This window comes from Zonotrichia leucophrys, chromosome 1 (genome assembly GCF_028769735.1).
Source record: "Zonotrichia leucophrys gambelii isolate GWCS_2022_RI chromosome 1, RI_Zleu_2.0, whole genome shotgun sequence".
NCBI classification, from domain to species: domain Eukaryota; kingdom Metazoa; phylum Chordata; class Aves; order Passeriformes; family Passerellidae; genus Zonotrichia; species Zonotrichia leucophrys.
In genome coordinates, this window is record NC_088169.1 from 111,330,627 (window position 1) to 111,357,645 (window position 27,019).

Consider the following 27,019-nt stretch of genomic DNA (forward strand, 5'->3'; position numbering starts at 1 on the left):
GGAACTGCAGGCTGCACATCCTTGCAAGCTGAAATTCCTGCATTCCCCAGCTCCAGTGGCATCTGTGCCAAACTCACCCCACACATCCATGGGGTGCTGGGTGCTGCCCAAGTACCACCAACAGGGCAGCTTCACATCCCACAGCACAGAGCCTGCACCATGGGCAGCCACAGCGTGGCTCTGCACTGAGCTGCTCTCTCAGAAGGATTTGACTGCCAGCAGAGCCAAAGAACTGAGTTCTGTCAGGAAAAAAAAAAAAAAAGTCTTTCCAGTAAAATAATAACCAAGGTTGCTAATTACCTGGATTTTCCAACTGGAGGAATTTGTCTTCATTTGTGTCATTCCTCTGTCTTCATGGATCTCTGGCAGGACAATGTCTTGGGAGATGTTCCCTGGTCCCACCTGTTATTTACCATCCATCTGTGCTATTCCTGCATGACGAGCTTCTCCCAAACCAGAGGTTCTTTACATCCCAGAGCATTTTAGGCAGGAAGGGACTTTTAGAAGTTGCCTGGTGCAATGCCCCACAGAAAACAGGGCCAGCTTAGATCAGGTTTGCTCAGGGCCCAATCCAGGTATCTCCAAGGACAGAGATTTCACAGCCTCTCTGGGCACTTCTAGTCACATCTGACTGCCCCCAAGAGGAGAAGCTGTCCTTATGGATGTGTGGTTGGAATTTCCCTTGCCGTGCTGCAGCCTATGTCTGTTCCCTCTCATCCTCCCACTGTTAATTTCCAAGAAGAGTCTGTCTGTGTTCTCCACATTATCCAGTTGGGCAGTGAGAAAACATCAATAAGATTTAACATCAATAAGATTTTCCCTTTACTTTCTCTTCCCAAGACAAAAAAAACCCAGCTCTCTCAGCCTCCTTAAATAAGTGGTTTAGAACCAAAATTCCCTCAGCCTCCTTAAATAAGTGTTTTAGAACCAAAATTCCCTCTGCAAACTAGCTCAAATATGGCAATTACTTGGGGAGATCAAAAATGGGGACAGTACCCACATGAGGTCCCCCAAGTGTCAAAGGCAGGGGAAATATCCCTTTCCTCCACTTAAAATCCCTTTTCCCAAAACTTCATTTCCTCTGTAAAACTTAATCTTGGTATTACACCCTTTCCACAATCCTTACTATGTTTTCACAGGCAGACTTTTCTTATTTCAGTTCTGCATTTGGCTTAAATTCATTTGAGATACAGCGACAACAAAAAAAAAAAAAAAGCAAGGAGGGTCAGGGAAATAGGTTTGGTTTCTTCTTGATAGCCTTGTTAACTAAATTCAGCTTTGCACAGCTGGAAGATTTCCTGGGGCCAAAAAACCAAAAAAAAAACCAAAAACAAAAACAAAATCCCACAAACAAACAAACAAACAAAAAACAACATCCACACCAAAAAAATCCACCCCAAGAATTCTGAAGCGAACCCTCTTGACATGTAATTAGAGGGAATATACCCCAGGTAAGCCTCCTGTTCTTACTCACAGGTGTTTTCTCCATCCTGTCTGGCAGAGATGGCTTCCACTCTGCAGCCCAGAGAGTGCACAGTGAGCAAGCAGCCCCAGCAGAAGTTCGGGTTCTTCCTGCGGGTTGAGCAGGACACGGCCGGACACCTCATCCGCAACGTGGAGCGCGGCAGCCCGGCCGACAGGGCTGGCCTGCGGGATGGAGACAGGGTGCTCAGGGTGAACGGCGCCTTCGTGGACAAGGAGGAGCATGCACAGGTACAAACCTGCCCTCTCTGGGATCCACACCGTGCCCCAGGCCCACAGCTGCTGTGGGAAGCTGCTTCTCCAGGTTGTTATCCCCCTGCATCATTCATTACCCACCACAGGCATAGGATGTCTTTGGGATGCCTCCCTGTGGTGTTTGTGAGGGTCCCCAGGATGAGGAGAGAGGTGAGAATCCGACTCCAAGTTCTCAGAAGGGTGATATATTAAATTATCATATCATATTATAGAATGCTATACTAAAACTATACTAAAGAAAGAGAAAGGATACATCAGCAGGCTTAACAAGATAATAATGAAAGTTCCTGCCTAACTCCTCAGAGTCCCACACAGCTAGCTGTGATTGGTCATGAAGAAAAAGCAATTCACATGGAACCAATCAAACGTTCACCTGTTGGTAAAAAAATGTCCAAGCCACATTCCAAAGCAGCAAACACAGGGGCAGCAATGAGATAATTATGGTTTTCATTGCTCTCTGAAGCTTCTCAGCTTCCCAGGAGAAAATCCTGGGCAAAGAGGGTTTTTCAGAGAATATCATGGTGACATCTCCCCAGTGCATGAGCAGGGGGTGAGACAACAAAGGCAGTGACAGTGCAGCTTTTCCTGGGGAAAGCTTTTAGCTCCATCACTCCAGTGCCTGCTTCCATTTCCCCTTGTCCATCACAGGTGGCGGAGATGGTCAGGAACAGCGGGAATTCCGTGGTGCTCCTCGTCCTGGATGATGCATCCTATGAAAAGGCACAAAAGGAGGGAGTGAACTTGGAAGGGCTGGGTCAAAAGGCATCCACAGGCCAACAGCAGGAGCAGCAGTGCCCACCATCCACGGCCACTGCAGCTCCACAGCCCCGGCTCTGCTACCTGGTGAAGGAGGAGACAGGCTACGGCTTCTCCCTGAAAAGCACAGAAGGTGAGAGCCTTCTCCTTGCAGAGAACAAACTGGAGATCCAAATATAAATGTAAATATTATAAATACAAATATAGTTTATATCTATAAATATAAATATAGTTTATATCTATAAATATAGTTTATATCTATAACTATAAATATGTGTGTATTTGGCTGCAGGGACAGAGGCAGCCACAGTTAACACGTGGGAGTTAGTGGGGACACACAAACTGCTCTTGCTAACAGAAAGGAAGTGAGAAGTAGCAGGATGAGTTCAGATCCATCTCCAGAACATTTCTGCACAGCATAGACAGTGCAAGGTTTTCTGAGGACCATGCTTCTCATGGAGTGGAAAACAGATGGGGGGGAAAAAAAAGATAGAAAAATAATAAGCTATTTTCTGCTTGTTACTTAAGCCCACTTAACAAAACCAAATTTACAGTCCCTGCTCCAACACTAGATATACACTCAATGTGCTATGTTAAGTCCTGTTCCATTCCTAAAATCACCTCAGGAATTAGCACATGAGGTTCTAGACAGCTGTAATAAACACTTTCCCTGATTTCTGAGTTAATGCATTTAGAAAGAAAAGGATTTTGAACCGTTTCCATATATGCCTTTTTTCCAAGGCCAGTCAACGGAAGAGGGAGGTCCTCTGGAAAGCACCACCTCCAAAGAGCCCTCTAAAGGGTATTTTGGAACACAATATAATTGAAGGACCAAACATAGAAGGCTTCCAAACACAGGAAATTATTAAATGTATAAAATAACATAAAAGCAGCTTCTCTCTTCAAAACGATGGGGGCAGAGGAGGGTGGGGGGGAATAGGAATCAAATCCCTTTCAGCTATGTTAATCAGCCACTTTGCAATCCTGGTAGAGAAATTAACACCATTTTGAGCTGCAGATAGTGAACAAACATCTCCCTCCACCGCCAAAGGGATTTTCCAGGCCAGAGTAAGAGACAGAGGAGAGTTTGTGTGGAACGTTTGTGGTGCTCCTGTGGTGCAAGCAGGGGCCAAGAATCTCTGAGGACATCAGTGCTGAGTTTCCTTAACTGCTACATTCAGGCCTGTTGCAGTGACTTACCCTGTGTAATGAGTTTTCATTTATTTTAGGACAGAAGGGGCTGTTCATAGTAGAGCTTTCATCACAAGGAGCAGCTGCAAAGGCTGGTGTCCAAAATAACGATCGCCTGATTGAAATCAATGGGAAAAATGTGGAAAATGACACCCACGAGGAAGTGGTGGAAAAGGTATTGATTTATCCTCTGTTCTGGCCTACTTTCACAGCAACCTATCAGGGTTACTGAGGAGGCCAGGCTGGCTGATTTAAGCACTTGACAGTAAATCTTGGGAGCTGCTGTTCATGCAGCACCAGCACTTCAGCGTAGCCCTCTGTGCTGGCTCTGGTATCCAGCAGCCTCTTGAGCTGCCTCTCAATGAGCACTGCCATCAAGACAGGCCAAAGGATTCTCAATAGCACAAGTACACTGCTGCCAGGAAATCTATTCAATAAATCCATTCCCTAGAAGTCCTGGAAATGCTGCTAATGGCAGAAGAGCAAGTCACCAAATGTGGTTTCCAGGGCAGGAAGAAGGAAGCCTCTGATGATACAGGGAAGATCCCATGATTTTAGACAGTAGTCCCCTTTCTCCTGTGAAGAAGTCCAAAACTCATGAAATTTACTGTGCAAGTAATTTCACTAATTGGCTGCAAAGAACAATGCTAATGAGGCTTCCAGCTTTCTGCTGCTGGCACTGCTAAAACGCAGCTGGGGCTGAAGAGATTTCAGAGAGCCATGAGACTCCAGCATTCCAGCAGCATTCAGGGCACAGGGCTAACTATGGAATTGTGCAACACCTGGGTTTCTTTGAGCTAAAGAACCAGCAGCACAGTGACACTGGTTAGGAGGAGTAAAAAGAGCACCCATTAGAGTAGAAAGGACTAAGAGAAAAGACAGGCTTGGAGAGGTTGGACAGGAAAAAAACTCACCTCAGAATCAGTAATATCAGTAATACAGGGAGACAGGAGAGGATTAAGAGTGACAGAAACTTGACTGTAATCTAAAATAGTGGTATAGATGACACAGTAAGTCGATATTAGAGAGTTCCATACCTAGAATAGCTAAACAATATCTACTCAGGCTCCCTGGATTCTACAGCACTGTATGCCACCCCCATGGCCCTCCACAGGTAATTCCCTACAGGTCAGGAACACAGCATGAAATATGGAAAATTTCCCCATTCATTACATGCCCTTGATATTGTCATGGTCCAGATTTCTGACTGTAAGGGGGGAAAAGAAAAATCAGTGTGTAGCCTGGACTAACAGCACCCAGACTCTGCTATGTACCAGTGCACCAGTCACCAAATATCCCCAATTCCCACGTGCTGTTGAAGGGGTGACATCTGAGACTGTACATGTGCTGTCACAGGTAAAGAAGTCTGAAAATCATGTTATGTTTCTACTTTCAAATGAAGAAACAGACCGCTATTTCACAAGCCAGAGGATGGCACTGAGCAAAGAGAGCGCCAGCCTAAGGTTGCTTCCCCTCAAACCACGACTTATTGAGATCCAGAAAGGAAAAAGCGGTTATGGATTCTATCTACGGCTGGAACAAAATACTGGTGGTAAGATCCAAGTTAACACACAGGCCATGGCATTTGCTGTACCATTTCTTCCTATATGATGTTCACAGCCCTCATTCTCTTTGGCTTTTGCTGGCCATCTAAGAGAAATCCTCAGGGAAAACATCCTCAACCCAAAGTGCAATTAATTTACATTTGCCACGCTTTTTTATGCCTTTAAAACTCACCCAGCTCTGCCTTCACAGCAATCTTTCTCCCCTTCTTTCTTATCTCAGACCACGTAATCAAAGATGTTAGTTCTGGAAGCCCAGCAGCCATGGCAGGTCTGAAGGACAATGACATCCTGGTGGCTGTCAACGGCGAGCGAGTGGACGGGCTGGATCACGAAAGCGTGGTGGGAAAAATAAAGCAGTCTGAGGAAAGAACCTCCCTGCTGGTGGTGGATAAGGAAACTGACAGCATGTACAAACTGGTGAGAAAACACAAACCACTGCTAGGAATTGGTAATTTATCACAATGGAACAGCCAAAATCTGCTCTGACGCTTTTTCAACTCGCAGGAAATGTCTAAGAGACACCTGAATGCCAGCAACTCCACTTACACTGGTACAGCAAGTCACTTAACACCCAAATCTTTGGCCTCTTCCTGATTTTTATAGACATTATTGCAAAATTTCTACATTCAAACACATCACAAAAAAAGGTTTGCTGTTAAGACATCCAATTCAGAGCTAATGACTGTGTAACTATTTATAAATAACAAACTTCCCTTCTCACACAGATCAACACTGTAGTTATCCAATTAGAATAGGGAAGAATTCTTCACTGCAGCTAAAGTCTGAGTCATTAACAAAATTTCAAGCAAAATATGTTGAGCATGAGAGTCTGAAACAGATTTCACAACAGAAATTCTCATTTTAATGTAATTTTGTCACCTTTTTCAGGCTCAAATTTCCCCTTTCTTGTACTACTACAAAGCACAGGATTCAACCCCGGCTAAAATGGAGGAAAGAGTGGAGTTGCACACTGAGCAGAAAGTGAACCACAAGCCAAGGATCTGCAAGATGGTGAAAGGACCTAATGGATTTGGCTTCAGTTTAAACATGATCAAGAACAAACCTGGATTGTTCATCACTGAGGTACTAATGAAGAACAGGGAGCAAGAAGCTCAAGCAGTCTGTTGGGCAGCTTCCTCCCCTCCATCCTGCAAACAAATGCAAGAAAAGCCACAAAAATCTCTTTGCCAATGTCCTCTGATCAGAGTTAGAATTGTTTAAGTCAGACTAACATTGTTGGCCTAAGATAAAAAATCAGCACCAGAAAACATTCCTTCTGTTAGAGATCTAGAGGGTAGAACTCGACTTTTGCATAATTTCTGCTTTTATTCATGAGTCTGGCACACTAAAATTAGTATTTTAGACAGAACTGGTTTTCACTGTAGAACAGCTTCACTACAGAAGAGATGCCTTTGCCCTAATTCTACCCACCTTCCCTGAAATCCACAGCTGGTAAAAACCAAACTCCTTCTGTCCCAAATTACACCTGTAATTTCAGCTTTCTTGAGAGGAAAGGTCCCGCTCATTACTAAAGGACTAGTGAGTTGTTCTAAACTTTGAAGTTACTGGACTATAGAGACCTCCAAATAGTTAGAAAACTCTTTTTTTACCCCTCTTCATGGCTCTACCATGCCACATATAATGTAAGTCGATCATCTTAAAATGTCAAACTGATGGGCTCCACGTTTATTATGTCTGGGCCCATCGGCCATCCCAAATCTCCCCTTCCCCATGCCTATTTCAGCAGGCTCTGTGGAAAGCAGTAACTCACCTGTTCATGCACCTTTCCAAGCTTTCTGCCAGACCCTGCTTTGCACTCCCCTCTGCAGGTACAAAGCCAGGGAGCAGCTGGCAGAGCAGGTGTGGAAAACAACGATTTCCTGGTGGAAGTGAACGGAGTGAATGTGACCAAGGAATCCTATGACAAGGTGGTGGCAAGGATCCAGAGCACTGGGGACAGACTGACACTGCTGGTGTGCAGCAAAGATGCTTACAGGTACTTCCAAGGCCAAAACATTCCCATCACAGCCTCCATGGCAGAGTCAGACACTCCTGAGCCTCCTGCTCACACAGAAAACCATCCAGCAGAGCCAGAGAGGAACTCACCTGAGCCAAGGGAAAGGGTGAGTAATCCTGCGTTAGGCAGGTGCTGAGGGATCACACAGGGGATAGAAAAAACACTTTTTTCTTTCAGGTAGTAAGTTTTCCAGACCTAGAATTGTTAACTTGAGCCTGAATTTTTGCAAGTTCTTAAAAGGAAAGCTGTAAATTATCACAACAAGTCTTCTTTTCCCACAAGTAATACAGGTGAGTATCTTTAATGCAAGATGAAATCACACAAACAATGCACATACAAGAGATTTTATGGAACAAGATAATCCAAATACAGAAAACCCAATGATGGGAAACAGGCAATACAATTGTGGAAGTGGAGGAGAAAGTTCTTAAATAAAACAGAAACAGTGCTTAAACAGAAAACATAAACAACGCTTGTGAAAACCACATGAAATATTTCAAAATGGATCCCTTTGGAGAAGCAGCAGCAAGTGACACGTTATGACACTTTCTAGGCAATGTGCTGATTTGAAGTTATTTTACACTAGAAAGAATCCAAAGCATGACTAAAGTCAGAAAAGCGAGGTGTGACTTCTTGAAACAGTTTAAACCCTCTGTGGTCAGCCTTAAATATTAAAATGTTTATTTTCTAATCATGCAAAAGAGACAGACCAGGTAAGACCAATAGTGTTTCCCATTTATTTTTCATGAGCCTTGCCTGCAAGTTTTTTCAAGAATGTCTTAGTACCCAAGCTGCATTTTGCAGAAGTCAGCACTACTTTTGTGCTCAAATTGTGCAGATACGGGAATTCAACAATAAAAACCTTCTATTGAACAGAATTATCTGAAAATGTACTTAAACAACAAAAACCCTTCAACAATAAAAATGCTATTTGTTGGTTCATTCTGTCCTCTAAACAAGTGTGTGATTAGTGCAGATGAAAACAGGAGTCTGCAACAGTGCAGACTATCAAACATATTTACAAACTGAAAATAATCACAACATCTTTGTTACTCCTCTGCAGGCAGACTCATCCTCCTCCTCCTCCCAATCAGCAGCCTCCACAAGAGCTGACAGCGACAACAGTGATGACACAAAGTTGTGAAGAGACAAAACTATGCCAAGAACAACAAAAAAGAAACCTGCCAAATCTTTTCTTCAGTTCTTCTTTGCTATTCCACCTCTCAGAACTTGGCTGTTCCAAGGAGTACCAGAACCATAAAGGACTGCAAACCCTTGCTGCAATAAACACTTCAGTGTAACCTGCATCCATTTAACACCCTGCAGTTGTGCTCCACTGGCACAATTTCTGCCTTGTGCAATGGGCACTCACTCACTTCTGAAAAGGCCTAAAGAACTGCAACTTTATAATTAATGTCCTGCAGCAGGAGCTGGAAATGTTTTATAGATTTGTAAGCATCTTAGGCTGTTATGGATAAGCTCTTAATAAAGAGCAATTGATTTCTGCCCATTTCCCAGGAAAAGGAGCTCTCCAAGGCCATCACCTCAATCTCTGCGGCATCTTTGCTTACAGCAGTGCAGCTGCTCTGAAATGGCATAAGCCCAGGCACTCTGTGCATTGTGATCCTTCTTCCTGCTAACACTGCAGAAACTTCCTTCAAACATTAAGCTAAGTTTGTAATTCACAACTCAAGATGTTTAATCACTATTTAGTCTCCTCTGCATACAGCTGTGGATGTAATTCAGTCATGCACATTTGTCTAACCCCAAGTCACCACCATGTTGTCCTGAATGTGACACAAATGGCTCTGTAATGCTGCTGCTGTGCACTTTGCTTCCTTGCTGTACACCAAAGACAATACAAAAATAAATTGTTTAGAGTGGTTATTTTCCCCCCTCCAAATCTTACTCTTACCACCTACAATTTATGTTCCAGAACAACTATAAAACAAAGCTTGAGAAAGTGGCAATGAGAACCTAAAAGTTTAAGTCACAAGAATAAAATTCCTAACATACAATGTAAACAAGGCATGGCAGTGGTCTTCAACTCAACACTGAACTCTACCAAAGAGGAACCCAAAACCTCAGTTCCACTTTTGCAGAGAGAGAAAAGAAAGCTGACACTCAGTAAGAGAAAGCAAATCTCCAGTTCCTAAGGGTAGTAGGTACTAGTGATACACACTAGCACACACTACATACAGAAATGGAGTTCTCTCCACTCCACTCCTGCTGGAACTGCAAATCCCAACCACCTTCTGGCTCAAATCCAGCCAAATCTTTGGGACTGACAAAAAACAACTGTGATACTCACATATTACAAAAGCTTATTTAATTCCACAGACTCAAACATTCAATTCCAGAATTGCTGTCCTCCAAACCCCAATTATAAGTTGATTTTCAAAAGAAAAATCACATTTCTCGGTGCCTTCTGTGAAGATGATGTTCCAACAGCAGGAGGTGTTCTCTCAGCCAGCCTACCACACAAGCTCTGATGCCCCTGGGCAGTGGTGTATCCAGCATTGCTTTTATTGCCTGGCAATTACCTGTTTCAAGTTTAACACACACACCCCCATCCCTTCCAGCTGTGGCACTGAACAAAACGAGCCACAGAGCTTGGTGATGACACGTGTGGAGGTTCAAGGAGCCAGAACACACAGAGCAGTCCTGTCTCTCCAAGTTGTGCAACCCACAGGAGCTGCAGCAGCGCAGCTGACGGGACAGAGAGCAGTGCATGGCTGCAGTTGTGCCTCAGAGGGCCATATGCTTTTCTGGGGCTTGTTTGTGTGCTAAATAGAGGAAGAGGATGCTGGAGAGGGCACTGACTAGGAATATCACATCGAACCAGCGGTGGTAGAAGTTGAACTGCAGCTCTCCCAGGACCTCCGTGATGATGGTGCGGTATTCCGGCGGCATGCTCATGCGGATCAGCAGCACTGAGGACACAAAGTACATTCCCTGCAGGCCAGGGCAGGGACAGCAGTCACTGCCTCAGCCCAGCCCCTGGGGCTGACAGGGCAGCACACAGACATGCTGCCAGGTGTTTCATGCAGAAATGCACGTGGGTGTGCCCACCCTTCTCCATACTCACCATTATCTGCGCCAACAGCAGAACAATAACGTTGGAGGACTTGCTGCTGGAAATGGCATAGAAGAACTAGGGAAAAAACCCAAAAACATTGGAAATAAGCAGTTAGGTAAGTCTGATGTGCCTTAGGACAGAGTGAAAGGTACACAACATTCAATACCTCTTTATCTCAAAATACCCCATCAAAACCATGCATTCTAGAGGGCTACCTGCAAACTACTCTCATAAACCTCAAATTTTCATAAATTTTCATAAACCCTAGTCTGCATCAATCTTCCCCAGCCAGCTGCACCTTGAGTTAAAAATCACAGAACAATAGAGAGAAGTCCAAGCATAGGTACCAAAGGCCAGGTCAAGTCCTTTCAGTCTACCTTTCAGAGCCTTTCAGTCCTACCAGCAGCTTAAATTAAGTAATGCAAATGCTTTTAACCACCATCTCATCAACCTTACTAATAAGCCTTGGCTACAGCAGCATTGTGAGCCCTTGCTTACATTTTATATCTTATTTAACATCTAGATCCTTTCCTGACAGAGACTGAGGAAGTATCCTGCAAAAGGTATTCTTCCTACCTTCCTCCCTCTGCAAGAATTTATATTCAGATATTTAAACACAAATACATACTGAAATATGCATTTATACAGTACTTGTTCCATCAAAAGGTAAAGATCTGATAATCAATTTCTCTGTGTAAAACCACTTGAGTGTCCTGGTTCTTACCTTTGTAAGTGTGATTAACAACCCTCTAATAGAGGTAACAATGATTATTCCAACAAGAATAAAGGAAATGTGCTGAGACCAGAATTTTACCTGTTATCAATAAAAAGAACACAGTTAAAACTTTAACACTAACTTCATTTACACCACCTAGTATAGCTGCCAATTTTTCAGGGTCTTTGTCTCTCCTAATTGTACAGATATCTATTGTAGACAAGGTTTATATAGCAGACATTTTCAGAAATGTATTAGCAATTGTTTACTCCAAACACAAGAGAAGGAGATTTAGTTTATAGCAATCACAAAGAACCCCATTTTCATAGATGGTGTAAATGACAGAACAACTATTTGCATAAAAAAAATCAAAATTACTCTGGAGCTGAATGTATTAATCTAAGCAGATTGTCTAAAGTGCTTCTATTTCTCCAAAACAAAAAAACCCAAATCACTGCCTCCCTGTCAAGACCACAACCCCATCTCAGCATAAAATCAGTGTGAAAGCAACATTCTTGGTGCATTTTCCTTTCCTCCTCAGTAAGTCAAAAGGAAAGCCACATTCCCAGGGTCTATCACTTTCTCCCTAGCAGCAGGATGATTTTATTTAGATAAGATATGAACTGCTGAAAAGGCTGCAAGAATTAATAAAGACTCACATCAAACTGGATTCCCAGGTAATTTACAGTGATCTCAATTCCTCTTGTGACTGGATCAGTCTTCCCCACACGGTCAAATACAATATTGATGGTTGCCTGCAAGAGAGATGGATTTACATTCAAGCAAAAAGGCAAAAGCATTTCTCACTCTCACAGGTGAGGCTCATTGTACCACCAAGAAAAGGCAGGGGGTGGCCAGATTGCCAAAGATCCAGAGCTTTATTTCAATCAAGGGCCAGTTTCTTTCAGAATTTCTGGATTTTAAAGAAACTATACCATTACTTAATAGACCACATGCATAGCATAATCTATGCAGGGTATATTTGCATACATCCATTAAAAAAATGAAATAAAACATTTACATACCATGAAGATTTTCCAGACACAATAGATAGAGAAAAAATAACCCAAGAAGTTAAAGTATTTTCCCTGGAAAGTTTTGGAATACTCTATTCTCTCCTGGAAATACAAAATAAGGGAGAGGGAGCAGAACATTAAAAAATATGTCATTTTCACAATCACCCACAATATAAAATTGTAGTGGAACACCAACAGTAGCAAACACAGCCCTATCTCTCTACATATTTCAATTCAAATTTTCTGAACTCCTAAGTGTTAATTCATAAGCTTGTAAATAGTTGTAGGGGCATGGGGCAGACTCAGGGATGGATCTGAACTCTCATCTGGCCCCAAAGTTGAAGGAACAGATCCTCACTCCACTGCATTACAACATTTGGGCCACAGTTATAACACCAAATAACACCACAGTTATTTGCTGTGTACCTTTGTTGCATGCAAGTCAGCAGTTTCCAGGAAAAGCTGCCGACTCAATTCTTCCAGGGCATCCACTTCTTGCTGGATAAGAGACAGATCTGGCAAACCAACATAGTCAAGGCTAGAACACACCATGAATTCTTCATTGAGAAAACATTCCCCACCTTCAGCTCAAGGGCCACATCTAATGGTTTGGTCTCTTCTTACACCCAGATCAGCTTTGTAATTCAGACTTCATGGTCCTCATTAAAACAGCAAGAAAGAAATCTCAAGGATGAACCTGATGCACACTACTCCAGTTTAAGGAGGTAGGCAGGACACAGTATTTAGGCAGTTGTGCAATAAACTCTCTTTCTTTGCCTGGGAAACTCATCACAGATTAGAACCAGAGCTCTCAAAAACTCTGGTTCTGCTGCTCCACTTTGATGAGTGTCCCTTGCCACTGAAGTGCATCTCACAATGTCATCTCACATCATCTTCATAAACAAAACTGCTGAGTAACTGCTGCAAGAGATTAGTGATTACTATGAATAGTCTGTCAAATAGCCAAATTCTGATTTTAGCAGCTAGTGTGAAAGGAGAGGAAGAAGAGTCCTCAGCCTCAAATATGCAAAATGCACTTCAAGTGGTCTGACAGAAATGATTGGTAAGCAACTCTGTTAGAGTCATTCCCAAGAGATTCCTTCTACAGGGAACTGGATGATCTTTAAGGTCCCTTCTAACCCAAACCATTCTATCAATCTGTGGTAAGTGTGCACAGCAAGTGTCCCCTGATCTGCTGCACACCTCACCCATGGTGATGCAACAGAACATTTATAGAGCAGGGCAGAAACATAAAACTTCTGCCTGTGTCACAGTAAAACTGTGCCCCAGGCCTGGGCAAAAGGTCAGAGAGTGCTAAAGAACAAACTTCCCAGGAGACATCAGGCTTGAAATGTGCTGAAACACAAATGCTTTGTGACTGTCCCAGCTAACATTCTACCTCTCAAAACAAAGCAAGCTGGATGCACCTCCCAAGGCAGGTGCCAGCATGCAGATGAAGGATACTTTCACTGCCAGGAACAGATGTTGTAACACTTTTTATCATTCCCCAGAAGCCAGTGGGTCTGTTATGCACTTCTCCTCTCTGGAACATTGTCCTGTGAGCCACTGCTATCCTGAAAGAGTAGAAAATACAAGTCCTTAGGAATATAATATTTTCATGAAAAATCAAAACAAGAAAAAAAGAAAAAACAAATCCACCAGTTTCTTAGACGACGCTGTTAAACTAAATTCACCAAAAATAGATGACCCTTTTTTCTTCCCCTAAACACCAATCCCGCTACATAAAATTATCCTGATTAGCTCTGGAGTAGAGCCCAGATCTAATCAAGTGAGATTCAATGAGCCACTTCCCAAGGCTTCCATTCAGGATCCTGTTTCAACCCTAAAGGATTTAAACCCAGTTAAACATTCAGAATTCAAATGGATTTCTCAGTCATATGATCAGCTGCTTTCCTTTCCTCAAACACATGACTGTGTTATCTCAAGCTCAGGAATTAGAAGACTTCTCATGCTCCTGCCTCCCCTTGGACACCTCTTCTTTATCAGGGCACATCACCTTTTCCATGGAGCCCTGAGCAGTGGATGGTGTGCAGAGCACTCTGTATGCTGTCACTCACTGCTGGGCTGCATGACAAGCTGCTGTGAAGCACAAACACACCAATCCATTCTTGGACTGAAGCACTGGGTGCTGCAGGCCATCTGAATGTGACTCCTGAGTTAATTCCAACACTCCAGCAGCAGCTGCTGTGTATCATCCCTCACACTTCCATGTGCACCACAGCATAATCCCCACCAGCACTGCTGCCTTCTGCTCTCCTTCCCTCACATTTCTCCCCACTGAAATTTGTGAGCAAGCTATCCATTCCTAAGCTAAAACTATTCACAGGATTCTCAGGATGATCCATGATTCTGTGGTGTTCAGTTCCTTTCTTCTCCTTCTTCCTTCCAGCATTGCTACATTTGGCACTGAGCCCTCTTCAAGGATGTTGATAAGCAGTGTAATAAAAAAAAAATTAAAAATCATTCCATCATTCCTTTGACATCAGCAAAAGAAACACCCTTAGGGCATCCTACATACAGATAAAAGCACATATGGCCACAGACTACAAATAACAGAGATATTAGAATTCTGATAGCTGCCAAATGTAAGAAATGCATTTTTAATCCTTGCTTTTTTCACAGTACACAGATTCACATGGTCCATCCATCCCAAATGATCCACAGCATTGCAGCAAAAATGCAGCAATACCCAGGTGAAACACAAAGGCAAATCTTCTCTTTTTAGAGGTGGAAGGGATCTCTGTATCCACACAGGAGCTCTGGAGACTTCACAGAAAGGATGCACAGGCAAACCCCACACACCCTGTGCATGTAGATTGGTAATGACAGTGTGTGATATTTATTATATCAGCTGATCTGGCTCTAACATGACACAAATGAAGCAATGCCATCAGAATGTTGGCATTTCAAACCTGAGGATTAGTTATGTCACACCTGCAAGAACAAGCATAAAGAATCTGACAGCCTTAGAGGGGAGTTTCCATAAGGCTTTACTTGATGGTGCTCAGGAAGGAGAGAAAAGTGATTCCTGTGCAAAAACCATCAGGACAAACAACTTTCACAGCTATCTCCTACTGACTAGAAAGCCAGCATGAATAAGGGTTGGCATGAGAAGAAATGTCAGGATCAGCAAAGAAAACAAAAAGCTTTATGTTCTATTTTCTTACAACTCTTGTGCTCACTGATAAGTTCTGAACTATCAGTAGTACTGAGAAGGTGGCCAGCACATCACTGACAATTTATGGAACTGCAGCATTTACCCTGAGCTGGAAAATATTGCTATTCCCACTTGTTCTGCCAATTACTTGATTGCATTTGGATTGATACATATCTAACCTTTTAAATTTGGCTTTACATGAGCAAATAGTCCAATCATGCACTGCTCTCTGCCAAAGCAAAAAAGAGAACAAGAATCTACAGAACTCAAGCTTCTGCTATTTCTTGCACAGTTCTGAGACCACTTAATTTTGCACATTGTTTTGTGGTTTTTGTTGAGTTTTTTTTTTAAACATATACATGAGTTTCATTATAATTCCTGAGCGATTAATACATGGCTCTTCATAATGGTTGGGAAGTTGCCATATTCAGATTTCCTGGCCACAGAGGCATGAATGTGCTAGTTAGTTAGTTACAAGCCTCTGGCATCCTGACTTTTACCCCAACACCACTCTCCCTGGACCAGAGATCCAAAAACACTGCACAAAACAAAAGAGCAGAGTCAGAAACAGCACTACACAGTATCTTTTAACTGTGGCATTCTTTGAGAGTCCTTCCAGTCAATTAAATCAATTAAACCTCAGTAATTAAATTCTCTCACTACTTACCATCTCACACATGACCACAAATACAGAGTTAACAGTTGTTCACCACTTAACATTTTCAAAGGGGGAGGAGGTTATGCTTTAACTACACTTCCATGAGCTAATACTCATCAGCAGATACATACATGGTGATAAATTTGGCAAGGTTAGGCTACCTAAAAGCTCCCCTGCACAAGTTAAAAGCTTCCATTGAAACATTAAGGCACCAAAAGTAAAACTGGGAGACTGTTGTGTCAGATAGTCAAACTTCTGAAGTAACTCCAGTAACTGGATTTATTCTGCACTACTAGCAAGACATGAAATATGTAATACTGATATGAAATATGCAGACAAAAATCTTTCCAGTGTAAATGAAATTATATTGCTTCTGAAAGTAGGGTTTTTTTAGCTTGGGGGACAGGGAACAAGCCAAACCAATGCCAGCAGAGTTCTGATGTACTACAGGATATCCACATTAGCAATGTTTTAAAATTCTGCAAAACTTAACCAGCATGAACCTTGCTGTTTGCAAGAACATAGCTGTGTCCACACCAGCTCACTACCCTGCTGCAGCTTTGACCAGGATCCACATGTACAAACCACTTTCTGTCCTGAATCCACGAGTAAGAGGAGCTGCAGAGGCCTAAGGGGCCTTGACTGAGCAGGAGAGAAAGGTGCCCATCCTACAGCTCAGTTATGCTGCTGCCAGCAGAGAGTTACAAATGGTCTTGGAAGCCTAATCTGTGCCACTGAAGCCACAAAGGGCACTACTTGGTGTTAAAAAAGTCATTTATCAAGCCAGAACAAAACACCACACACCTCAACACAATGCAGATTTCAAGAACCATTTTATGCCACAATGATTGCAAATCCTTGAGATAAATAATTTCGTGCTACTGTTGTCCTCTCACCTTTTTTTCTTGCTAACAATCATGTCCATGGTCTGAAGGAGTCGTCGCTCCAGAGCCAGAATATCTGCATCTGTCACATTCCTGCAAAATAAAGACCCCAGTTAGGCCAGCCACCCCATTTCAGAGATGTGCACATGCCTATGAGGCAAAGAAAAGCCTGTATATGGTTCTAGCATGCAGACATGACAACAGCTAGATTCAGAGAAAAAATAAAAAAAAAACCTGAAACAATGTCACAGGAAAAGCAAAAAATAATCTCAAAAAGCTAGACAAGTATTTCACAGGGCTGAAGTTACCTGAGAAAGTAGGACATGTAAGTGTATGGACAGTTGACAGCCCCAAATCCTGACAGCAAAGCCATGAGTGTCACCCCAATCACACCAACACGGCTGATGAGCTGTTCTATAGACAGGATTCCTGAGGGAGGGAAAAACATGGCATCAGCAACCTTGCTCTCTTCACTCTGTTCCACACTTGGTGCCTTCCTAACATAACATAGAGCTGCTTAATTCATCTGACTGCCTTCCCACTGCAATGACCCCGGGTAACAGGAAGGACAGACAGGGACTAGGAGAAAGGGGTAGGAAGTCTCCCTCAGAAATCACATTACCATGCTTAGAAACAGGGATGGGGAACTCCAGCTATGAAGAAACTTAAGACAGATATACAGATATGTGGAGAGGACTAAATATCAATATTTTGGTTATGAACTAATAAAATATGTTTGCCATTTGCTGAGGTGGGAACACAGATCATCCACCAGGTACTTATAAAAGAGTGTCTTCCAGAAAGGCACTTCTGCAATTATCAGCAATTATCACCAAAACCATTGGCCTAAAAGCATCTGAACCCCCAATCCCATTAGAAGCACCCCTCCAGATCAGACACAAGCTGTGCTGGTAGGACAGTGGGCTTGGGAAGCTCAAGCTGCTCCTGGCTGTTCAGTGTTCATCTGGCTGACACAAACACGTTGCTGAGATGACCACCAACAAGATCTTCTACCTGAGCACCAAGTGGACTCTAAAACATGTAATTCAACATGAACATCAAGCCTGTGCTGTAACCATCACCAAGCACTGCATTTATTCTTAACCACAGACCCCAACCTGCCTTCCCAGGACACAGTGCCATGTGTCGTAAACACCACTCACTTTTTAGGGAGCTGGTTATAGAGCAGCTGCCACACACAGCACATTTAGAGCTTACACGACTGCAAAGCTGAGATGGCTGAGCGCCAAACCACATTTCATGCTTCAGAGAAGTGGAATGAATGATGAAAACAAGGCAAAAAGACTTCACAAAGGGAAACTGAGACACCCAGTCATGTGCAGCTGCACAGAGATTTACAGGAGCTACAGAATGTGCTACAATACACTGGCCTTTTGCCCCACACACTGTCAGACTGCAGCACTTAAAACAGAGGTGCCTTCAAAATGACATGACATCCCACTGGTTGGAGCAATGCTTCCCCATGAAGCTCACACATAAAGTGAATGAATGTTCCATCAACTCAGACAGAGCTTTATTGGAATATTGATGTGTCATTAGGCATAACCTTCCTTCTACTACAAGCTCCCAACCTCAGGTTTGTTGGATAAGTTACAGTCCAAGGGAGCCTTGCTCAATGCTGCATCTCTCAGCTGCAAGACACTGCCATCCCCATCCACACCTGCCTGAACTGGGGCACAGTCCCTGATGAAACCACAGCAGCACCCCAACAATACAGCAGGGAACAAACACGTAGGATCCTTTGCTCTGACCTCATGTCCACACCTGGTACCATAAGGCACTGTAGAACTCTTAAGTGGAGGCATCACACCCTGTAAAGTACAATTAAAACCAGAAAACATCCTACTACCCATTCTGGAAATCTGCAGATGTTACACAGCCTCCCAGAACTTTTTGGTGACCTAAAGAAGATTACCCAAACCCCATGGCTAAGTTTCACTGGATTGTTACATTCTGCCAACTCAAGCACCTTCTGCAGCTCTCAATGGATACAAGCCTTTCTTGGCAATGGAACACTGGGCAAAGGGATCTGGGCTGTACATCAGCTGCTGGATTTCAGAAGCAAATGACAATTGCAAAACACAGACATACATTTTCTCTTAGGAAACTTTTAGGATCACAGATGAAAAGGTAAAGAGACCCTATACCAGCTGGTATCCTTCAACTTCTCATGTGAGTACAGAGTCAAGCAGCTTCCCACAGAACAGAAGGACTAAGCTGAGCATTTTGCATGCAGACAGACACATTCACCAATTTCCATGAAATGGACTGAATTTCACCTGTTGGGAACAATATCCAAACAATTTTCCAGTGCAGGGGAAATAGAAAGGCAGTGTAGTTACACAGGTAACACCAGTGACAAGCAGTCTGCTTCTAACAGTGTTACAACCCTTCAGCAGAGCCAGGTGCCTCAAGGGTTCAGCACAGCCAGGCCCATGCCAGCTCTGCTGCACCCAAACTAGCCCAAGAGCACACAGGATCCTCACACTGAAAATACTCATGGCCACAACACCCAAGCTAATTCTGTACACAACAGCTCTGGATCCAGCAGGACTTAGCAAGCCACACTCCAGTGCCATGCAACTGCACAGCCTCTGGGCACAGGCACAGCAGGAACCTGTACCAAAGCCAGCACAACTGCCAGGCCCCTTGCTGGCCACAGTCTGGAGTTCAGGCACACTGCTGTGTTTTGGACACAACTGGACAGGCACTCATGCTAAACTCATCTGATTTCAGCCACAAGAAAGAAAAACCTGACTGAAAAAATGCCAGATTAAGGATTGGTTGATGATCTACTCCTTAAATAAACTAGGTTTAGCCTCCATAATAGAAAGAAATAGGTGAATAAAAATTGTGATCAACTTTTCACAGAAATGAAGTTTCTGTGTCTGCAACAGTACACCACATCCTTACATAGTCTAGGTTCAGTTAGGACTTAATTCCTTCAAGTTTTCCTGTGGTACTGAAGGAAAACTAATGAAAATAATCCAGATGTATCCACCCATTTCTATCACAACCTTCACACTGCAGATTTCAAAGCAGAGCAGACCCTCAGTTCCAGGAACTACCTTCTACAACTTTCTTTCTAGTCCCAACTGCAGAGCTGAGATAATAACAGCTCCAAAATAAAAGTGAAATAACAAAGCCTATTTGCAGGAGGGAAGAAATGAGCAATAAAATGAAACTCACCATGTTTTGGGCTGAGGATAGGAAAGGGATCCCCCAACTTCCAGAAGAAATACATGAATGTCAACCACACAACACAGGCAAAAAGCAGCTTCTGTCTGTGCACTGATGGAGAGGAGAAAGGGAGTGATTAAAACAGGCTCTTCCTTTAGGGCTTTTTATAGCTTGCAACATTACTACATTGATCTAAAGGCTACTTTGAGAACTGGTGGCCAAAGCAGGTGTCACCTGACAGAGCTACAGCTTGCAGTGTGCACCTCACACAAGGCTCTGCTGTCCACATTTCACTGCTTCTTCCTTGTGTGATGTTGAAAGTGAATCTTAAATATTTCATCTTCATGGCAAAACTACATATTTAATATTCCAAACCCATAAGCCTAAGCTTCACACAAAAGAGTGATGTGTATCAACTCAAGGGTTAAGTGTCCATTAGCCCATGGAAGAGGCCTCATCCAGAGAGCAGAAACAAAACCAGCAAAAGTAATTTACTGAGCTTTTCTGCTTCAGAAGTGATTTATTGAGCTTCTCTGCCTCATTTCTTTTGCCCCCTAGCAGAAAAACACAGCCCTGCCAAGGGCTGCAGAGTTTGGCTGCAAGCTTAAAACTGCAAAGGAACAAAAATCCCAGTAATATCACTCCAAAGTGCTCAACTTTCTGTTGAAACTTCTGAAGAAAAGCAGCATTTTCTGGGGTCATGTGAAACATTTCCTGACTGTTCAATGAGTGGTTCATGATAAAGCAGAAAGTTCCAAAGAGAAGGTATTTAGCCAGAATAAAATCAGGGCAAGGAAGAAGGTACAAGGACAGTAACCAAATTATTTCTCATTTGTATTTCTAGTCTCAAATCAGCAGCTCCCCTGCCACAAACCAAGTACTCACATAATCTGATATTGCTCACAACAAAGTAACCAATGTAGAAGGGCACCATGAAAATTAGGATGAGCAAAATGACACACAGGTTCAGCTTCCAATGAAAATAACGAGAGCTGAAATAAAGCCAAAATACTGATTAGCACAAAGTCATAATACAACAAATTTCTCAAAGAAAACTGCATGTCAGTGAAATCTTTTCAACTACATCAAGCAATGAATAATTTTGGCTTAGCATATAGAATAATCTGGGGTTTTATTTTTATTAGGGTAGAAGAGAGGGAGTTGTTTGGTTTGGAGTTTTGTATGGTTTTATTTTTAAATAAAAGAGGTCAAGGATGTGTATTTAAAACTAAATAACTATCCAGAAAACCACACTGGGTCTTTTATCAAATACTGTATTTTCTATGGTGACTAATGCCAGTTGCAGCATGATTCATGTGACTGACTGCTCATCTAGTTGAACAGTAAATCAAAACTAAGTATAAGCAGTAATTAATTTTCTAATGAACAGCTGAGTCAAAAAAAAAAAACTAATTCATATTGAAAAGACTAAAATATTTAATGTTGATAAGTCAGCATGTTTCATTTCAGAGTGAATTGTCTCATCTGCAAGACTTTGCAAAGCAAGGTTTTATAAATATATATATAGACCAGCATGATGAATACTCCTCTGACCAAATTAGAGTACTCAAATGCAGGTGAGACTCATCTTGGCTGAACTGACTTTTCACTTTACTTGAACAGAAAAATACATGTCCCCATTCCCAATATTAACTCTTATCCTCAGGGAAGAAGAAATGACAAGAACCCTTGTCACTTTTTCCTAACTAATTGAGAAGCAAACATTTTCATCTGTACTGAAGTCTAGCCCTTTACTGAAGCTCACAAAAGCATTCTCCTCAGTGATCTCTCTGGCTACCAGCCCCATGTATTAATAACATACAGAACTAACATTACCTTTCATCAGTTCTGTACTTCGTGCCTTTCAACCCCTTGGACTGCTCTCTTATATTTGTATGATGAGACAGAACAAGAAGAAACCCAACTTAGCCTCTACATGGTATTGTTCTATCTTCTCTTTGCTACTGACTTCCAAAGATGACAGTTTTTAACATCCCCTTTATGTAAAACTCCTCATCCTATTGTCACGGGAGGATTCACCTTTGATTCACAAATCCTGTATTGTTGGACTAGCTTTCACTCCACAATTAGCTTCACATCTTATTCACACCCCTGACCACCAAAGAAAAACCAGTGCTTAAACATTCTGTAGTCTTTAGCATCTGAAAAGTGCTCTTGGCATGATCTGAAGAGTTACAATACTTCCATAAAAGAAATCATTTCTTTTAACTTCACAAATGGAGAACTCAAAGGCAAAAGCCCTGCCCTAAGGACCCAGACCAATTGTTAATAGCAATTGCATGGGAAATTGGAAGCTTATGGCTACTATTTATTTGACATGTTCTGTCAAATAAATAAATGTTGCTGCACAAACATTTTCATTGAGCTGCTGACAGTTTTCTCCATGATTTCCCCAATCCAACACTAATCCATTAATTTAGAAGTTAGACTGAAAATGCTGCAGAGTACAAGGCAGGCCAGTCCCCAGTGGGCTCCCAGACTCACCTGCTGTTCAGCACTCCCAAAATCTCAAAGATGATGAGCTCAAACATGGTACAAGAGAAGGCAAAAGTCACAGAGAAGATCACCTGGACCACATACTGTCGCACCTGCAAAGCAGAGAACAACCCAGAGACATCAGGCACTTGCACTTCTGGAATGGCATCCTGATATCCTCAGATAACAAAACAAATCACAAGGTATGATGGGGTCTCTTGCTTAAAGGCACCAAGCCCTTCATCTGCCAAAAACCTCTTGGAAAACAGAGGGCAAACTCATACACCAAGAGAGCTCTTGGATACTAACCTTAAGATTTTAAAATTAAATCCACAACAGAAAAACTGTCAGGGTCTGAATTTGGCTTGCATTTAAACCATGTCTGACCTAGACTACAATCTGATACTCCACTATGGATAAGGGAATGGTATTTTTATCCCATCCCATCATCACAACCAATACAGCTGCAATGAACACATCTCACTGAGTTTAAAGTTAATCACTGGATTTGATTTTGTCTCAAAAATTTCACCTTATATAGGGTGGGTTTACCCATCTTTAAAAGGCAAAACAGTTCCCTCAGTTTCCTTTTACCCCTGCATCTCCTGCAGATTTCTTTTTATTTAACAGTAGCCAGTATGGAAACTTTCAGTGGCCACAGAAGAACTGGTTTTCTCAGATATCCAGTCTTTCCACCAGAAGCACAAGAGGAAATTAAAAAGAAAGTAAGTGCAGATAAAATAAAAGGGATTAAAGAGAGGAATAAGGCTAAATGCAGTTTTAAAAACATTTCTATAATTAGGAGTATTTAAGATATTCTTTATTTAAGATACAGACTTGTAACTAAAGGCTCCTTCTCACCTCATAATCCTTGAAGAGCTTTCTCATGAAGAAGAGCCACCCAAATCCAAAGAACAGCACCTGCAGAAGAGACAAAGCCTCAACATTTGCATCCTGCAACTTGCCAAACTCAAACCCACTGCACTGCTGACTGCAAATTAAACAAATGGAAAGAAGAGAGCTCACCCAAAGCACCCAAGATCCACAAAAGATTAAAACTTGCCAGGGTACCATGGAAAAAATAATGTTTTAAAATCTAAGTGTAGCAGATACAAAATGCTATGGCCTTAAGGAAGATCTAATCAAGACAACAGATTTTGGTGTTCCTAAATTCTCAGAATTCCTCAGTACCTGGCCTGCCAGAATCCTTTGCACTCTTGATTCTTGTTATCTACAGAATTAAAGCCTATGGGTTTTTTTACAGGAAATACAGAAATTGAGGTAAAGCAAACACTTGAATACACATCTTCTAGGGATGAGTAAATTTTATAAAAAACATCTGCTGTTTCTTGTAGACTAGAAGTGCATGTGAATTTTTGTAGAGGTCTTTACAGTACATCTGGTTACTGACACATTGTCAGTGTCTGACAGGGGTGAAAGATGCTACAAGGATCTCTAAGGTGGGAAAAGGCAGTGCTGAATGCCTCAAAGCACAACCCAGAGCTGCAGGAAGCCACATGGACAAGGCAGGAGAAGCAGAAAAAGCCAATTACACTTTGCACTTCAGTGGTCACAAAAGCACATGACAAAATTTGTTAAAGTTTCTTCACACTCCAGAAGGGATCAGCTTAATATCACAGCTATTTTGCAGGTGACTTAAATGAAGTAAATACAAACTGAACAAGGTGGCCAAAATTGCAATTACCTGTCTTCAGACAGCAAAAGGGGACTGTGCTGTCAAGCCTCCCATGGGCAGTCCCATCTCCTCCTCATCAGACTGAAAGGGAGTGTAATGATTTAAAAGAACCCAAGCAAAAAGAGAATTCAGGAAATACTCAGTGTTTTTTACAGAAGTAGCTTTGTCCAAGGCAAAGACAAAATTCAGTATATGTCAGATACCACAGAATAAAGTCAGTGTATTTTGAGTATTACATACTCAGAGCACATGGGAAAGGCCAGAGCTTTCTGCCCACCCTGCCATGATGATGAGAAACATTCCAAGGCAAAAACAAAGGAATTGTTGTGCATTACCTCCCTGCATATCAGGAGTAGCCACGGTGGCAAAGGTAACACACCAACATGATTTACAGACAAGCAATACCTGGAATGCTGGGCACAAAGATCAAACAGAGCTGCCTTGAAAGAACAACTGAAATATAGGAATGAGGTCGAATGAGTGATTTGTAACAGCTGGCAAAACTTGTTTGAGGACTTCAGACTTTAAAGCAGCTGCTAGCAAAAAGGAAAGATATTCCATAAGCCTCCTATCTAGGGGTCATAAGCTAAATAAGTATGATAAGCAAATGGGATCTGCATCAAGTAATTCCACATTTAACAGTGGGAAGAAGGAAAAAGGTAGAGACAAACTTTTAAAAATAAGTAAAAGATGAAGAGATAAGTAGGTACAATAAACACCAAGAACTAAACAAGATTAGACTCTCCTTTGTTAGGGACTGTACAAAAGCAAAGAAACACACTTTGGTAAAAGTTCACACTCTAAGACACTGCAGGTGAATGGCAACATACAAACGCAGCAAAATCTTGAGCACTTAACAATTACATGCAGCGACTTGAACATCTAACTTTTGGTACTGCTGAAGGTAATGAGAGATTTTAAAGCTGCCATCAGAAATGAAAGAAAAGCTGTCAGATAAGTTAGAGCTCAGAACTCAAAGCAAAAAAAAAGTGGGAGTTTTTGTTCTGGATGAACTGTTAACAATACCAAAGCTACACTATAATGCTAACCTAAACCCTTCAAGACACCAAGAGTGAAAAAGCACGTTGTAAGCAAAAATCAAAGTGTTATCAAATAGGAGGGCATTATTCTTCTAAGAAACAGCCAAAAGCTGTCCTGAAAGTTGTCAGGAATGAAAATTGTGCACTGAAGTCTATCAAAGACAACCACCTGCTGCTGAGAGGGGGAAGGTTCCTTTTCCTCAGCTCATCCTTCATCACTACAGAACCAAACTTTCACACCAGCTCAGCAGCTTAAACCAGACCCCTCTGTGATCCCTTGAACGCATTTTCATCTGGTCCAACTGCACAGGTTCAGCCTTGGTAAAAAACAACAGAAACAAACCGAGCACTCAGCAGAGACCAGCAAGGTGAACTTCCCCGTCTGTCCCAACAGGAGAAATTTAAATTTAAATTTAAATTTTAGCAGGGGTAAAGTTTAAATTTAACTGGGCTGCGTCGGGCCCGGCCGCCCCTGAGGGTCCGCGCGCCCCCCGCGCGGGGCGCTGCGCACGCGCGCCCCCAGGCGCCGCCCTCGCGCCTCTCCAGGCACGGACCGGGCGCAGGGAGAGGGAAGCCCGGTGACGGCGGCACCTCCCCGCTCCCTCGCCCTTCTGCCGGCCGGAGGCGCCGCGCTCGCAGCAGCGGCGGGCAAGGGGGAGCTACCTGCGAGGTGAACATGATGCTGGAGTCGATGAGGAAGCTCATGGCGGCGCCCAACGCTGCCCGCTCCGCCCCGCTCCGCCCGCCGCGCTTCCGCCTCCGGTGGCGGCCGTGCGCAGGCGCCCCGCCCTCCTCGCGGCGGGGGCGGGGCAATGGGGCGGGGCCACGGCGGGGAGGCTCCGCCCCGTGGCGGGCCCCGGGAGGGGGGGGAACATGGCGGTGCCGCTGTGAGGGCACGGAGCGGGGACTTGAGTCCTTCTGCTGCCCCTGCGAAACTCAGCTGCCCTCAAAGCCGCGGGAAGGGCACCCGCTGCTGGGCTGGAGGCAGAAGGAGTCGTGCGAGGCGCAGAAATAAGGGGAGGGTGAACACCGAGCTCTGAGGGGCACATGGACCTGTTGGAGCAAGTCCAGAGGGAGCCACCGAGTTAATTGTCACTCCTGTGACAAAAGGCTGAGGGAATTGGGATTGTTCAGCCTGCAAAGAGATGGCTTAGGGGTGACCTAACTGCAGCCTTGAAGGGAGCCTGCAAGAAAGATGAAAAGGGGTTTTGTACAGGAGCGTGGAGTGCCAGGACAAGGGGGAATGGATTCATACTGTTAAACATTACAAAGAAATTCTTTACGGTGAGGATGGTGAGGCACTGGAAAAGGTTTCCATAGACATGGGTGCCCCATCCCTGGAAGTGTTTAAGGCCAGGCTGGGTGAAACTCTGAACAACCTGGTGTGGTGGGTGAATCCCTGTCCATGACAGACAGAGGTGTGGAACTGGATGGCCTTTAAGATCTCTTAAAGACCCAAACATTTCTGTGATTCTGTCATTTTACCACCGCTGTGACTCCTCTGCAGGGCAGCAGAGACACCACAACTGCTCCTGGCCCATCTTCCCCCGCAAGGGGAGATTGATCTGGAGCCCTCTCCATCCTCCCTCCAGGCTGAGAACTGGGCTGTGGACGCCTTCAGGACTTGCAATTACAATATATCAAGGAATGGGGCCAGAAGGGAAGCAAAAGCGCAGACAGGGAATTTCCTGATGGCTATCAGTGTGAAATCCAATCCTTCATGTCACAGTCGTGTTCCCACTTGACCTTCATGGCGTCTGAATATTTTTCTTTTTTCCTCTTAAATACAC

The 27,019-nt window shown here is 43.2% G+C and overlaps 2 protein-coding genes across 5 annotated transcripts; one reads left to right on the top strand and one right to left on the bottom strand.

Moving 5' to 3' along the window:
* The first annotated feature begins 1,503 nt into the window (after positions 1-1,503).
* On the top strand, positions 1,504-8,456 carry PDZK1 (PDZ domain containing 1). Its single transcript, XM_064727147.1, has 8 exons — positions 1,504-1,713; positions 2,386-2,626; positions 3,723-3,859; positions 5,041-5,236; positions 5,470-5,666; positions 6,138-6,332; positions 7,079-7,372; positions 8,330-8,456. The coding sequence occupies exons 1-8, from the start codon at positions 1,504-1,506 to the stop codon at positions 8,408-8,410; spliced, it is 1,551 nt and encodes a 516-aa protein (XP_064583217.1). The 3' UTR covers positions 8,411-8,456.
* Positions 7,571-26,000, bottom strand: GPR89B (G protein-coupled receptor 89B). Of its 4 annotated transcripts, XM_064727167.1 has the most exons (15): positions 25,399-25,523; positions 24,199-24,270; positions 23,355-23,414; positions 22,503-22,606; positions 20,883-20,989; positions 20,007-20,108; positions 17,105-17,225; positions 16,809-16,889; positions 13,541-13,650; positions 12,503-12,591; positions 12,086-12,178; positions 11,720-11,815; positions 11,070-11,159; positions 10,355-10,420; positions 7,571-10,221 (listed from the first exon to the last, which is right to left on the bottom strand). In XM_064727167.1, exons 3-15 carry the CDS (start codon positions 23,379-23,381, stop codon positions 10,015-10,017), a joined length of 1,293 nt encoding a protein of 430 aa, XP_064583237.1. In that variant the 5' UTR covers positions 23,382-23,414; positions 24,199-24,270; positions 25,399-25,523; the 3' UTR covers positions 7,571-10,014. The 4 variants fall into 4 exon arrangements, with proteins under 4 accessions (XP_064583237.1, XP_064583230.1, XP_064583257.1 ...); XM_064727160.1 differs by lacking the exons at positions 24,199-24,270; positions 25,399-25,523 and adding an exon at positions 25,893-26,000; XM_064727187.1 differs by lacking the exons at positions 24,199-24,270; positions 25,399-25,523 and adding an exon at positions 25,893-25,999 and having other exon boundaries at positions 7,571-10,199.
* Between the last annotated feature and the right edge of the window lie 1,019 nt (positions 26,001-27,019).